This window comes from Dama dama, chromosome 1 (assembly GCF_033118175.1).
Source record: "Dama dama isolate Ldn47 chromosome 1, ASM3311817v1, whole genome shotgun sequence".
NCBI classification, from domain to species: domain Eukaryota; kingdom Metazoa; phylum Chordata; class Mammalia; order Artiodactyla; family Cervidae; genus Dama; species Dama dama.
The window spans coordinates 56,023,727-56,040,507 of NC_083681.1; the positions used below are offsets into that span (position 1 = coordinate 56,023,727).

Sequence of the window (16,781 nt, forward strand, 5' to 3'; positions counted from 1 at the left end):
TGGGTGTTCATTGGAGGGACTGATGTTGAAGCTGAAACTCCAATACTTTGGCCACCTGATGCGAGGAGCTCACTCATTTGAAAAGATCCTGATGCTGGTAAGATTGAGGGCAGGAGGAGAACGGGACGACAGAGGATGAGATGGTTGGATGGCATCACCGACTCAATGGATATGGGTTTGGGTGGACTGCGGGAGTTGGTGATGGACAGGGAGGCCTGGTGTGCTGCGGTTCATGGGGTTGCAAAGAGTCAGACACGACTGAGTGACTGAACTGAACTGAATGTTCCATTTTATGTATGTACCACGTCTTTTTATCCATTTATCTGTCAATGGATATTTAGGTTTTTTCCATGTCTTGGTCATTGTAAATAGTGCTACAGTGAACACTGGGGTACATGTATCTTTTTGAGGTATAGTTTTTCCCCAGATACATCCCAGGAATGGGATATCAAGATCATATGGAAACTGTATATTTTGTTTTTTAAATTGATAATTTGGTTATGCTTTCACCATTTTATCCAAGCAAAGTGTCATATAATTACCAGAGAAACTTGGTCATATTAGCCATTTCAGTCAGACTGTTCATTCCTGTTCTGGAACTGTGGTAGCTTAGGTTTGTATAGCATATTTTCTTGATGCCCATGCTGTTGGGATGATGATGATTCCATGGCTATGAACAGTAATTTATAAAAGCATGTAGAGCAGAGAGCCAGTTTTATTTACTTGTTTGTTCAGTTACAATAATTAATGATGAGTAAGACTTGTCACTTTTTCTCCTGAATCCTTTTTATATTATAATAGCAGTGGATTTGTGAGCCTGTTATATATATTTTACTTTCTCAGAGTGCTGAACACAGAAAGTAAAATTGCCATTCCTCATGTATAGCAGTACATCTATGCCCATACCTAATACCATGGTCATAATTAAGATTTCTAGTGAATCATACCTCTCTTTTCCACTGAGACCAGATCCAGCCCCCATTCTTTCCAGTGAGGCTTCCATGGCATTTTTGTATATAAGTTAATACCTAGTACAGGGTCAATACATACTCACTTAAATGAAGAAATAAATGGTTAAGTAATATTCCGTTGTACATATATCATATTGCCTTTATCCATTTATCCATCAGTGGACATTTATATAGCTTTCATGTTTGCCTATTTTGAACAAGGAGGTGCAATATCTCTTCAAAATAGTGATTTCATTTCATTTTATACAACCAGAAGTGGAATTACCAAATTATACAGTAGTTCTATTTTTTTAATCTTTTGAGGTACCTCCATTGTGTTGTCCATAGTAGCTGTACTAATTAACATTCCCCCAACAGTACACAGTGTTCTTCTTCTTCTTTATTTATTTATTTTTTTTCTGAATCTTACCTTCATGTTATTTCTTGTGTTTTTGTTTTGTTTTGTTTTTGTTTCTTTGGTAATAGCCATTCTAATGAATGTGAAGTGGTATCTCATTGTGGTTTTATTTGCCCTTGCCTGATGATTAGCAATGTTGAACACCTTTTCACTTCCTTGTTGGTCATTTGTATATTTTCTTGGGAAGACATGCAGGTTGTTTGCCAGTTCTTTAACTGGATTCTTTTGTTGCCAAATTGTATGAATTCTTTGTTTATTTCAGATGTTACGCACTTTCAGTTACATGGTTTACAAATGTTTTCTCCCATTCCATAGTTTGCCTTTTCATTTCGTTGATTGTATTTTTGTTGTGGAGAACTTTTTAGTTTAACTCACTGTTTAATCTCCACTATCACAAGCATATTTCAGTAAGCATGAAGACTACAGTCTCACAATCCTGACCGAGGAAATATAATTTAGAATTAACTTCCTTCCAAATTAAGACATTCCTCTGATGTGCTGCCCAATGGAATAAAATTGCATTCTCTGACAGTACTTAGCCCCACCCAGCTGATCTTTTGTTTACAAATATGCGAAGGAGACCTAATACCAAGTTACTAAAAGCATCTCTCTGCAGCCTTGCCTGTATCTTCACTTAGCTCATTTTACTTTATGTTGCAGTCTCTCTGAGATGGGGTTAGCACTTCTATCATTTAAAGGCAGCAAGATTATCTTCAAGAAAAACAGCTCTAAAATCCATCCATCCTATTGACGTCAGTTGCTTAGGAAGGGAGTGAATACAGAAAACTTCGTAGAAAGTCAGCTCTGCATGTTTTATCTCTTTTAGATTTCCAAGTGAAAACAATTACTAGAAAGCCTGGGGTTGTTGCTGATTATAAAACAGTGATTTTCCCCCTCCTGTGATTTTTAAAAATTCAGTAGTTTAAACTTTGATTTATATAGCTGTATAAGAATTTTGCAATGTCAACTGTGAAGTTTGAATTGGATAATCTTTCTCCTGAAGGATTCAGACATGAGCATGCGTCCAGATCAGATTTTACTTTAACCTGCTTGACTGAACTTTCTGGTGATTCTAGTCAATGGGAACTTCAGCACTCCAATTCTGTCCCTGTTGGTAAGCTAAACTTTAGATTGATATTTTTGAGTATCTTAATTTACATCTGTACTTTTTAAATGCCAGATGTGTAAAAAGTAAATCTTGATGTCATTTACTTTGCAGTGGTGTAACTGATGTCAGTTTTAGTTTCTTGAGTTATTTTTTCCTGAAATATATAAATACTTTTATAGAAAAGAATAGAGGGTTTGCCAATAGAGTAAAATGTCAGAAAACAAGTTCAATGAACTAAAAAAATGTTAATGGTGAAGTAGATTTTGTTTGTCTGAACACTCAAGTCTATCATGGCTTAGTTTTGTTTGGGATGACTGATGAAATCAGGGGATTTATCCATAAACTGCAAAAAAAAAAAAAAAAGTCCTGCCATCTTTCATTCCTCTTTTTTATTTCTGTTTCCTTTTACATAATTATATCAAGAACAATATATGCTTTGCCTCTCTTTAAGAACAAGATAGTATTCCATTTGGTTTTGTTGTTTTATTTGGATTCTGTGTGAGCTGACAGTGTTAATAGAATTTAATGTGAAGAATTTCTTTTTTGATACCTTTGGGATTCTCAGTTTTCCTTCTTGCTCTGCAATTTTGAGTAAATAATGCTAGACACTAATAGTTTGCATTCATCAGAAATTTCTGAGGGTTTCATTTGGATGAACAGCTGTGAGATGTCAATAATAAATTGTTCTTTGTAGAAAAAAACTATATAATAATACTTAAATGTTATTCTAAAGGAAAACATTATGATTTAGTTCTTTATCTTTACTCATAAAGATGACAGTGTAATATGAATGTAAAAGTTAAGCAAAGCCTTCATCACTGTGGTTGTTACTAGACATTAATCTTTGTCCAATGAAAAATATTTGCAGAAATAATAAATTCCATTTTGTAACCAGAGGATTATTCCAAGAGAATTTGGCACGTTTATTTATTTTGAGATGTTTAAAAAGAAGCTTTATGTGACTCCCAACCAATCGCTGTTTTTTTTGTTCATAGATTCTTTGTCTTCTGTGACTTGTTTTATTATACTGTAGGCAGTTCTACAGTCAGGAGATATAACAATCTTTGTAAATTTTCTTTCCGTTGTTAGAAAAGAGGTCCCCATGTTACTGCTTTTTTCTTAAATTGAGAATCTTCTTGAGCATTGAACCTACAATTTCATAAAGTGGAAAAATCAGTTCTTTATAAGTAAATGCAGCTTTATTCAGGAAACTTAGGAAAAGAAAATTTATAAACAAAGCATTTGCCAGTTCAGTCGTTTCCTTTGCAAAGAATTTTATCTTATTTCATCTCTGTCATAGCACATCTGTTTGAATGGATTGAACAGTTGTCTTCATGCAGTTGAGCTGTACATCTATAGCTTAAGTGTAAACTCAGAGCCTGGAAGACACTTCCTCATTGATATCCTGGCAGTGCCTCCAATTCGAAACAACTTAGCAAAACTTCCTAAAAACTCCTCCTCCTCCTTATATTCTTTCTTCCCTTTTAGTCAATAACTGCTTAGCATATATTGTGGTATAAAGTTTGTGTTCAGTTGTATGCATATTAGTTTATTAATAATATTTGTCTTCTCTACCTCTTTGACAACCATTGTAGCTCTAGTATTCAATAGAGTACCTGGCAATAAAAGGTTCTTGATGTGATTCCCTGCCTGCATACCTAAGGACAGAAAGATTGGCCCTCTTCATTCCCCCTAGTGCTGATCCCCCTCGAACTGATCTCACCTCCAGTTTCCTCTTAACAAGCTTCTTGCATGTTGACAGGCACATTTGTTGTTATTTGGTTGCTCAGTTATGTCTGACTCTTTGCCACCACATGGACTGCAGCTCGCCAGGCTTCCCTGCCCTTTGCCATCTCCCAGAGCTTACTCAAACTCATCTCCACTGAGCTGGTGATGCCATGTAACCATCTCATCCTTTGTTGTCCCCTTCTCCTCTTGCCTTTGATCTTTCCCAGCATCAGGGTCTTTTCTAATGGGTTGGCTTTTCTCATCAGGTGGCAAAAGTATTGGAGCTTCAGTTTCAGCATCAGCCCTTCCAAAGAATATTCAGGGTTGATTTCCTTTAGGATTGACTGGATTGTTCTCACTGCTGTCCAAGGGACTCTCAAGAGTCTTCTCCAGCACCACATTTCAGAAGCATAAGTTCTTTGATGCTCAGCCTTCTTTAAGGCCCAACTCTCACATTCATGCATGACTACTGGAAAAACCATAGCTTTGACTATATGGACCTTTGTCGGCAAAGTAATATCTCTGTTTTTTAATATGTTGTCTGGGTTGGTCATAGCTTTTCTTCCAAGGAGCAAGCAGTCATCATCTGCACTTATTTTGGAGCCCAAGAAAAGAAAGACTGCCAGTGTTTCCATGGTTCACCATCTATTTGCCATGAAGTGATGGGACCAGATGCCATGATCTTAGTTTTCTGAATGTTGAGCTTTAAGCCAACTTTTTCACTCTCCTCTTTCACTTTCATCAAGAGGCTCTTTAGTTCCTCTTCACTTTCTACCATAAGGGTGGTGTCATTTGCATATCTAAGGTTATTGATATTTCTCCCAGCAATCTTGATTCCAGTTTGTGCTTCTTCCAGCCCAGCCCAATTCTTATGATATATTCTGCATATAAGTTAAATAAGCAGGGTGACAATATATAGCCTTGATGTACTCCTTTTCCTATTTGGAACCAGTCTGTTGTTCCATGTCCAGTTCTAACTGTTGCATCTTGACCGGCATACAGGTTCCGCAGGAGGCAGATAAGGTGGTCTGGTGTTCCCATCTCTTGAAGAATTTTCCATGTTTTTTTTTGTGATCCACACAGTCAAAGGCTTTAGCATAGTCAATGAAGCAGAAATAGATATTTTTCTGGCATTCTCTTTCTTTTTTATATGATCCAACAGATGTTGGCAGTTTGATCTCTGGTTCTTCTGCCTTTTCTTAATGCAGCTTGAACATCTGGAAGTTCTCGGTTTACGTACTGTTGAAGCCTAGCTTGGAGAATTGTGAGCATTACTCTGCTAGCATGTAAAATGAGTGCAGTTGTGTGGTAGTTTGAACATTCTTTGGCATTTCTTTTCTTTGGGATTGGAATGAAAACTGACCTTTTCCAATCCTGTGGCCACTGCTGCATTTTCCAAATTTGCTGGCATATTGAGTGCAGCACTTTTAACAGCATCATCTTTTAGGATTTTAAATAGCTCAGCTGGAATTCCATCACCTCCACTAGCTTTATTCATAATGATGCTTCCTAAAGGCCCACTTTGCTTCACACTCGAGGATGTCTGGCTCTAGGTGAGTGATCACACCACCTGGTTATCTGAGTCATTAAGATCTTTTTTGTAAAGTTCTTCTCTGTAGTATTTCCACCTCTTCTTAATATCTTCTGCTTCTGTTAGGTCCGTACCATTTCTGTCCTTTTTTTTTTTCTGTCCATCTTTGCAGGAAATATTAGCTTGGTGTCTCTGATTTTCTTGAAGAGATCTCTAGTCTTTCCCATTCTGTTGTTTTCCTCTGTTTCTTTGCAAGCTTAGGAAGGCTTTCTTATCTCTCCTTGGTACTCTTTGGAACTGTGCAGTCAGATGGGTATATCTTTCCTTTTCTCCTTTGCTTTTTGCTTCTCTTCTTTTCTCAGCTAATTGTAAGGCCTCCTCAGATAACCATTTTGCCTTTTTGCATTTCTTTTTCTTGGGGATGGGTTTGATCACCACCTCCTGTACAGTGTTACAAACCTCCATCTATAGTTCTTTAGGCACTCTATCAGATCTAATCCTTTGAATCTATTTGTCACTTCCACTGTTTCATCAGAAGGGATTTGATTTAGGTCATTCCTGAATGGCATAGTGATTCACTACTTTCTTCAACTTAAGAAGACAGTCACATAGTCCTTCATAAGTACAAGTCTGACCTATTTTCACCTTTGTTTATAATTTCCGTAATTCTTTGTGACCTCAGTTATAAACCTAGTGCTGTGTGATCTAAATCTGTTTTTTTCCAAGACTTTTACAGCCTCATATAACCTACACATACCCAACAAGAATGTTTTTCACTTTAAAAGTGTGCATATTATTCTTTCAAAATAATTTCCAATGATTCTTTCCTTCTGCCTCTATTAAGATCTCACTGAAATAAAATACTGTTGTATCCCCAAATACCTATGATTAACTCTCTGTATAAAGGAATTTTTCCTGTTGCTAAACTTCTACAACATGTATGTTCATTGTGTTAAAATTTTCACATTCTAATTATTTTTTTAAGTACATGTGCTTATGACTCCGCTCCTATTAGATTATGTTTCTTAAAGGTAATTGCCATTTCCCAATTGTTTTTTGTGTCTGTGAATGATACATGTACAATAAATATAATTCAGTGAATTGCCAATTAGTGCCATATAGTTTGGGCTTCCCTGGTAGGTCAGCTGGTAAACAATCTGCCTGTAATGCAGGAGACCCCTGTTCGGTTCCTGGGTCAGGAAGATACCCTGGAGAAGGCATAGGGTACCCACTGCAGTATTCCTGGGCTTCCCTGGTGGCTCAGACCTGGTGGCTCAGACCTGGGTTCAATCCCTGGGTTGGGAAGATCCCCTGGAGGAGGGCCTGGCAACCTACTCCACTATTCTTGCCAGGAGAATGTCATGGACAGAGAAGCCTGGCAGGCTGTGGTCCATGGGTTCGAAAAAAGTGGTATGTGACTAAGCACAGAACAGCATAGTTTATCTTCTAATGAATTTCATGTTATAGGTAGTATTTACTGAAATCAAATTATACATGTATTTTAACAGGCAAAATATGTGGAAATTATTATACAGTTTGTTGCCTGATAATAACAAGTACCTGGAATTTGTTTTTTATTTGAAATTTTTATGGAGCATTGAGCATTCTAGAATCTGTTGTGTATGATAAATCTTTTTATCCTATTTCTAATGGAGTCAAGTTGTATCCTTTCATTCAATATATATTGATTGAATATTTATGAGAGTTAATGCTTAGATTGCCTATATGAAAATAAAAATAAGGTGATAATAGAAGTAGAGAAGAACTGTGTCCTTTTAATCTCAATGGTATGACAGTGTGCATTTTCTTTTTTTTTTTTTTTTTGGTAACTTTATTTATATTTGGCTGTGTGGATCTGGTTGGGGCAAGAGGACTCTGTCTAGTTGTGTTGCAGGTTTCTCACTGTGGCTTTTCTCCTTGCAGAGCATGGGCTCCAGGCACACGAGCTTCCATAGTTCTGGAACATGGGCTCAGGAGTTGCAGTTCCTGGGCTCTAAAGCACAGGCTCAATAGTTGTGGCACATGGGCTTTGTTGCTCCACAGCATGTGGAATCTTCCCCGACCAGGGATTGAACCTGAGTCTATTGCATTGGGAGGTGGATACTTTACCATTGAGCCAGAAGGGAAGCCGAGCAGTGTGTTTTCAGTATGCATATGTACATACTCGTAGCATGGGAAAATAAAGTATGAAATGAATGGTAGTTCCTAGAAGATTTTGTCAGTCAGTCAGTTCAGTCAGTTCAGACAGTTCAGTCGCTCAGTCGTGTCTGACTCTTTGCACCCCCATGGACTGCACCAGGCCTCCCTGTCCATCACCAGGTCCCAGAGTTTTCTCAAACTCATGTCCATTGAGTCGGTGTTGCCATCCAGCCATCTCTGCCATCCCCTTCTCCTACTGCCTTCAGTCTTTCCCAGCATCAGGGTCTTTTCAAATGAATCAGTTCTTCACGTCAAGTGGCCAAAGAATTGGAGTTTCAGCTTCAGCATCAGTCCTTCCAATGAACACTCAGGACTGATTTCTGTTAGGATTGACTAGTTGGATTTCCTTGTCACATCCAAAGGACTCTCAAGAGTCTTTTCCAACACCACAGTTCAAAAGCATCAATTCTTCAGTGCTCAGCTTTCTTTATAGCCCAACTCTCACATCTGTACATGACTACTGGAAAAACCATAGCTTTGACTAGATTGACCTGTGTTGGCAAAGTTATGTCTCTGCTTTTTAATATGCTGTGTAGGATGATCATAACTTTTCTTCCAAGGAGCAAACATCTTTTAATTTCATGACTGCAGTCACCATCTGCAGTGATTTTGGAGCCCCAAAAAATAAAGTCTGTCACTCTTGCCACTGTTTCCCGATCTATTTGCCATGAAGTGATGGGACCAGATGCCATGATCTTAGTTTTCTGAATGTTGAATTTTAAGCCAACTTCTTCACTCTCCTTTTTCATTTTCATCTAGAGGCTCTTTAGTTCTTCTTCGCTTTCTGGCATAAGGGTGGTGTCATTTGCATATCTGAGGTTATTGATATTTCTTCCGGCAATCTTGATTCCAGTTTATGCTTCATCCAGCCCAGAGTTTCTCATGATGTACTTTGCATATAAGGTAAATAAGCAGAGTGACAATATACAGCCTTGTCATACTCCTTTCCCTATTTGGAACCAATCTGTTGTTCCATGTCCAGTTCTAACTGTTGCTTCCTGACCTGCTTACAGGTTTCTCAAGAGGCAGGTCAGGTGGCCTGGTATTCCCATCTCTTTCAGAATTTTCTACAGTTTGTTGTGATCCACACAGTCAAAGGTAAACGTCTGACAAAATGTGGTCCACTGGAGAAGGGAATGGCAAACCACTTCAGTATTCTTGCCTTGAGAATCCCATGAACAGTATGAAAAGGCAAAAAGATATGACACTTAAAGATGAACTCCCCAGGTTGGTAGGTGCCCGATATGCTCCTGGAGATCAGTGGAGAAATAACTACAGAAAGAATGAAGAGATGGAGCCAAAGCAAAAACACCACCCAGTTGCGGATGTGACTGGTGATAGAAATAAAGTCCGATGCCGTAAAGAACAATATTGCATAGGAACCTAGGATGTTAGGTCCTTGAATCAAGGCAAATTAGAAGTGGTCAAACAGGAGATGGCAAGAGTGAATGTCAACATTTTAGGAATCAGCAAACTAAAATGGATTGGAATGGGTGAATTTAACTCAGATGACCATTTTATCTACTATTGTGAGCAAGAATCCTTTAGAAGAAATGGAGTAGCCATCATAGTCAACAGAAGAGTCTGAAATATAGTATTGGATGCAATCTCAAAAAAGACAGAATGATCTCTGTTTGTTTCTAAGGCAGACCATTCAACATCACAGTAATCCAAGTATGCCCCGACCAGTAATGGTGAAGAAGATTTTGTTGGTCTGTCTAAAAAGAAATACATTCCACTGTCTGCAAAAGCAGTATTTATACTTCTCACTTTTTTTTAATACCTTGAAGATAACACATACCTACAGAATTTAAATAGTTCTCACCAGTCATCTATTAGGTAGAGTTTATCTTAAACTCTGTTCACTAAGAGAATCCACATTTCAGAGAAGTAATTTAATTGGACAAAAATCATATACATATAGTGAGAGAGTGTGTTTGTTTGTGTGTGTGTGTGTGTGTGTGTGTGTGTGTGTATGTTGGGGAGGTGGCAGAGACAGAGGGAAGTTTAAGAGTTCTTAATCTGTTTTCTGTCTCTAGTGTTTTTTCCTTCTTAACACAAGTTGGACATTAAGTTTAAAGAAAGTCACATGGGGAACATGCTTTGTTGTGTTCCAGAAATGGATTTAAATAGTAATCAGTAATGAGTATAAATTTCCTGTCTGGACTCCAGAATGCACTTTAAATGATTTGTGAGCCAGTGAGCATTTCATCATTATGGTCATCTTGGTTATCATACTTACTGTGGTGTTAATGACAAGCACAGATATATCATTTCCTATATATTCAAGCAGTGCTTCCTTTTATACCTATAATGTTTATATGTATATATAAAACATATAATGTTTATATATAACATACTAATGTCTGACATGACTGAGAGACTGAACTGAACTGAACTGAATGTAACACACACACACAGACACACACACACAGACACACACACACACACACACTCTGGAGAAGGGAATGGCAATCCACTCCAGTATTCTTGCCCGGAGAATCCCCACAGACAGAGAAGCCTGGCGGGTCACAGTCCATGGGGTTGCAAAGAGTCAGACATGACTGAGCAGCTAACACTGCACTACTCCACTATACACACACAAATGTATGTATTTACATATTTAATTTCTCATGTTCAGCCCTATGGAGAGTTAGGTAATATTATTTCCATATCACACTACTAGTCAATCAACAGATATTTCCTACACCTTAAGAAATGTGTAGTGAAGTAATGGATCATTTTCTGCTGTGAGAACAGTGGTTCACATTTGACATATGTGCCAACATGAACAATAAGGAACAAATTTTATGTACATAAGTGCAAAGAGTGGTTTCCACTAATTTTAGATGTTTGTAAAATCTACACATCTTTAATTTTCTGTAACAATCTGTTATGCATCTATAGGTTATAAAAACTTCCTTAAACCTAATTGTGTCTTTGATTATTTTGACTTTTTGGTGATTGGCTCTACTTGATAGTTAGAGACCTGCAATTTAGGAAGCAGATCATTTGTTTATGTTGTAGTTATTGTAATATAGCAGAAAGAAGACATGACTACTGCAGACTGTAGCAAACCTGGATGCAATTTTAAAGGATGTCTTCTTCCCTTGTCTATAGTGTCTGCCTGTGTGGATGTCTAGTTCTCAATTAGATTGACTTGCTGCTCTGTCTTTACATCTGTTTTCTATATCCTTGATGCTTCTGAATGTTTGCTTTTTTGCCAGCTCCCCAGGGCCTCTTACTATTTATATTTTTCACGAACTGTTTTTCTAGTTTCAAATTAACCTGTTGCTATATGATGCAGACACGGCATTCCTTTAGAATTTAAGTACCTCAGTACAATTAGATAATAACCTCTTAACATAAAATCGTATATTATTTTTTTTTTTTTTTTTTTTTTTTTTTTTTACAGATGTAAGGCAAAATAGTCATTAAACCAAGTTAAAATCAAAATGAAAAGTCACATTATGTCCATAGTTACATCAGTCCATCTTAAGGTTGTTAGATGTCATTAGTTTAAGAAGAGGCATCACATGCGATTGTTGAAGGTATTTGCAGACTTGGAGAAAGTCTTTTCCTTGAACTGGAGATGTCCACCACAGGAAGCCTTCCGCTGATGAAGAGGGGAGTGCTCCGCAGACCCAGCAGTTAGACCAATTGTGGAATGCAGCATAGGAGTGAGCCCAGGACAGGAAGGCATTGTCTTGAGGATCAAACGGCAGACTCAGGATTTCTGGAGTCAGCAGAAGTAGGCTCACATAGATTATCAGGCCCATCTTTTGGCTCGTCCAGACAGTCCCATTACGGAAGCGGATCAGGAAGAAAGTGGGCCAGGGGCTTCAGTAAGCATGGAATAAGTTGCCCCAGTATCTAAAAGGAAATTGACGGATTGGCCTCCCACCATTATCAATACCCGGGGCTCCTCAGGTGTAATTAGGACGGGAGCTTGTGTGGGGACCCCCGGGCACTTTCAGTCCTGATGGTCTTGAGAGTCAGACCCCTGAGACCTACGCCTCTGGGGGCAGTCTCTCCTCCAGTGTGGTCCCTTGCAGACTGGACATGGAGCCGGGGGCGGCTTAGATGCCTGAGGGCAATCCCGCTTGAGATGCCCCTCCTTTCCACAGCAATAGCAAGCCCATCCCTTTTCACCTGGGTCCCTCTGGGCATTTTTCTTAGGCTGTTTAAGAACGGTTTTCATAGCCATTGCAAGGGCTTCCGCCTTTTCCTTCGTCTTTCTCTGCCTTTCTTTCTTTTCCTCATATTCCCTTCCATAATAGACTGAGCCAGTTGTAACAGATTATCTAAAGACTGATTTGGTCCATACGCCCGTTTTGATAACTTATGGCGAATATCTGGAGCCAACTGAGTGAGAAATCTATCTTTTAAGATCACTTTTCCCTCTTCACTTTCGGGATCAATCTCAGTGGATCTGCGAAGGGCTTCTCTCAGTCTGTCTAGGAATTTACCAGGAGCTTCCTTCTCTTCTTGTTGTATGTCTGCCAGTTTGCCATAGTTTAAAGGCTTAGAACGCGCCTGCCTGAGTCCTTCAAGAATACATCTGACAAAATGACTCTGATCCCATCTTCCTTTAGCAGTGTTATAGTCCCAGTCTGGTTCTGTAGCTGGGACCGCCTGACTCCCAGTGGAGAGGGCAGTTATCTCGTCCTCCCTCTTTCCCACTGATTCATTACCAAGCCATTCATCTCCATAAGCAACCGCTTTTCCCAAAACTCGAGCCTTTGAGTCAGGAGTCAACGTTTGTCCCAAGATATACATCACATCTTTCCAAGTGAGGTCATAACACCTTTAAAAGCTCTAATATATTTTTCTGGGTCCTCTAAATAGTCTCCCAGATCCTCCTTGATTCTTTGTATCTCTTGATAAGAAAAAGGCTTATTAACTCTCATAGACTGATAATTTCTCCCGGTGGGTACTTCATGAAGAGGCAACAGCATGAGTGGCTGTCCCTCAGTCTCTCTGCCTGCTCTGCGCATATCCCAGGGATAGATTGGAGAAACCTGCTTTTATCTCTTTGCCTCCTGTCCTCCCTCTCATCTCTTACTTCGATGGTCTGAGTTTCTACTGAAACCAGAGTAGTTTGAACCTCAGCTTGGAGTCCCGGATACGGGGGTAAAGTAAGGGGACAGGGGGGAGCGGAAGGTTTCACACCCAAATCTACACCCTTAGGACATAAGTCTGGCATATTTCGCAGAGAGAAAAAGGGCAACACATACGCTACTTCTACCCATTTCCCTTGCTTTTTACAGAACCGGTCTAATTGTAAAACAGTATTATACTTAAGAGACCCTCCAACTGGCCACCGTTCGCCATCCTCCAGTGGGAACCGCGGCCATGCAGTATCACATAGGAAGACCAGGTGTGTCTTCTTTAAGCCCTGGGGATCAAATCTATCCCAGTTTTTCAGGATACAGTTCAAAGGAGTGAGGCTGGAATTGTTAGCTCCCATCTTGTCCTGAAGGATCCCGGACGAGGCCCCAAGATGAAAGTTTGTTACTGAACGATGAGACGCGGGATTCTTGGCCTCCGGAGGAGATGAATTCAATCCAGGGCCAGAGACGAGGCTGGATCGCTCAGAGCTTTTGTGTAATAAAGTTTTATTAATGTATAAAAGAGATAGAGAAAGCTTCTGACATAGGCATCAGAAGGGGGCAAAAGAGTACCCCAAAATCGTATATTATTGAAAAAAAGTTGTGTCAGTTATCCCAATTATGTGAAAGCAAACCAGTAAACATCCATTTGGACCAATGGGCTGCATATTGAAACAATGCTTATATAATTCACATAAGTACTGATACAAATACTTACAGTGGTGGTAAGTATACAGTGCTAATTCTGAAGAGTTGAAGATCATTTTGTTCATCTATTATTCCTTACCAAAACCAGGTATGTCCCACTGGTAGTCATGTAACTTCCAGTGTGATAAAGTAACATTTTGATCAATGTGATCTATAATTCACTTAAAGGCCAATAGCATAAAATACATTTCAATGGTTGAAAGATTTTGGCCATGATAGATAGTAAAACTTTTTTCTAGAGTTTCATACAATGCAGTCTAATATATTCAAAAATGTATGTGATTCAACTTTGAAGAAGTTTGTTAATTTTATTTAATCTAGACTGTGCATGTTTATTAGACCCAAAACACTTTTACATAGAACATTTCCAACATCCTTCAAGATTTGCTTTGAAGATTTAAAGAATACATTATGTAACTAATGAAATAATAGGAACTCTAATAAAAAATCAGGATAGGGTCCCACTAAGTCACCTCAAAGTATGCCACCTTAGACAAGGTTTTAGCATCACTTCTGGATGCTTTTCCTAATCTATACAATATTTAGAATAGATTAGTTGATCTTGAAGGCCACTGATAATTATAAAAAAGCTTAATAAAAACAGATTTAGAACATTTCCAATACACATCATTAAGCCTGGTAAAGCCAGTAATATAAAAATAGGCAAAGATAAAGTGTATATTTATATGTAAGTTATAACAGTGAGTGTCAGCATATGTAATGAACTTCATAATTTTCAGAGCTCTTTTACATTTGAATTTTACAACTACTCTGTAGATGAAATCATTTTATTATAACCATTTTACAAATAAAGAAAGTGCATATCTAACAGTGAAAGTTTAGTAAGTGGCAAACCAAGGACTTAAATCCAGGCTTTTTCCAATTCCACATGTTATTGCCACTATGCTACTACAAGTATAAGTACCACTGTTGCTGCTATGATTATAATGAAAAGTATGAAAAACAACAGTATTTACTATGTTAATTGCTTTCCAGACACTTCCAATCTCATTTTATTCTTCCAGTACTGTTCAGAAGAACGGAGAGATTCAATAGTATTGTAAACACCTATCATATTTCAAATATAGTTTTTCAATTAAGAATGGTTGAGCTGGTATCTTTGCAAGAAAAAATAAGACAAGTAATTTGTTAAGCTAGGAATGACTACTTGGCCTACAGAAATTAACTGTTAACATGCTGGTTTTAAATAATTAGTATGTTCATTTCAAATGTGTTCTATATATTTGGTGAAGCACAGAATCTTTTAATAGTATTAATCATTTTAAATCATTTTTCCTGTCTAAATTAGGAAGCTTATTCAATTCTAATGATTTCTGGTAAACTAATCCTAACTTTTGGCCAACTATCATTAAATACTAGAAGCTGACATGATTGCTATACTTTAAAAAATTGCCTTTGAGTTATTTCCATAAGAGACTTGCTTCCTTCTCTAAATTTTTATTTTTAAAAAATTCAGATATCTTAGCAAGGTGCTGCCTGGTGTAGTGTGCATTTACAGTAACATTTTGAAGCAAACAAACATCCTTTCTGCTTTCTTTTGTTTGTAGCTGAGGATTAATTTGAAGTGATTTATTCAGTCATATTGATACTTAATACCAAAGATGAAAATGAGAAGCTGGGTCTCATGATTTCTCATCTATTGAATTTCACACTAAAGTAGTTATCTTCCCTCAAAGATTTCTTAGTATCATGTCTCCCTGATACCAAGTGAAAATAAATCCACTCTACTGAAGTATAACTGAGTCATAAAACAATTAATTGTTGTGCTTTCCTTAGAAAGCAGATTTTAAGGTCTCATATGATCTCAAACAAATGCTGTATTTTCAAGAGCATTGCACCATTCAGTAGTAATCAGAGGAGTAAACATAAACCCATGATAAATATTACACAGTATCCCCATCAAACCACATAATCACACACACAGGCACACATGTACATACACATTCAGTCACTGTGGTTTTTAGAGAATTTTGCTGTTATTTTTTCAGAAATGTTCTGGAACTCAGAAATGACTGACCACTCTGCTGAAATTCTAGTTGTGCTAAGCATAAAAACAATCTTTTTATCATCATGGGTGGTTTGGGCTTTTATCAAATGGGCTTTTCAATGATTATTTTTTGTCTCAAAAAATTAAGAGCATGACTACTAAGGATATTCAGGGGAATCCAAAGAACAGACTCTTTGTTCTCTAACCTTGGGGTATGAGCATGAGCATACAACTAATGTCAGCCCAGAAGACTATCTCTGATCAAAAAGTAGAAGACAGGCCACTCTACAAAAAGAGTTTTGTTCAGTTAGAAGTAATTAGAGGTACTAACTTTTTTGAGATGCTTAGAACTATGACCAGCTGCCACATGACTAATTATAGTTATACCCCCATCACCAACTGTTCATTTTTATTAAATGTCTGCTCTGTGTCCAACTCTCTGCCAGTCTCTGTGAGAAATGTACTTGGAAGGCCCGATGTCTGCTCTAAATTGTGCTCTCTAAATCTGGTTATGAAAAAATCCATATGTTTGATTGAAACAGGTTACTGTCTCATCCTGCCAGTGTTATTCAGGGCAGGAACCTATGAACTGGGAGGACAGTGCTTTTAGAGAGGTAGTTCTTAAAGCCAAAGTGTAGCCCACAGAGCACTTGCATTAGAATCTCGTAATACGCGAATATTCTTGGATCCCATCCCAGACCCATTACATGTACACTCTGTGGTTATAATACAGAAATCTAGATTTTAGAACCTTCTCATATTACAACTCTATACGCCAAAGGTTGAGAACCAATGTTTTTGTCAATGGCAAAGAGAGATCTATTGGCAAAGGCCCCTTTCGGTGATCACTATGTTATGGCATTTTTTCCCAGATAATTTCTGATCATAACGATTTGCAATCAACTAGAACTCTTTTGTCAGCAACTTTTGTTTCATGGCTGTTGATCCATTTATATACTTGCCAAAGTGTCTTCCTAATTTTCTTACACCTACACATCACTCTTAGATAAATTCAGATTC

General features: G+C 38.0%; 1 protein-coding gene across 1 annotated transcript in view; it reads left to right on the forward strand.

Annotated features, from left to right (window-relative positions):
• The first annotated feature begins 2,328 nt into the window (after positions 1-2,328).
• Positions 2,329-16,781, forward strand: part of ANO3 (anoctamin 3) — a 435,784-nt gene continuing 421,331 nt past the window's right edge. The window contains 1 exon segment of the mRNA XM_061140060.1: positions 2,329-2,482. Coding sequence (XP_060996043.1) covers positions 2,329-2,482 — 154 coding nt within the window.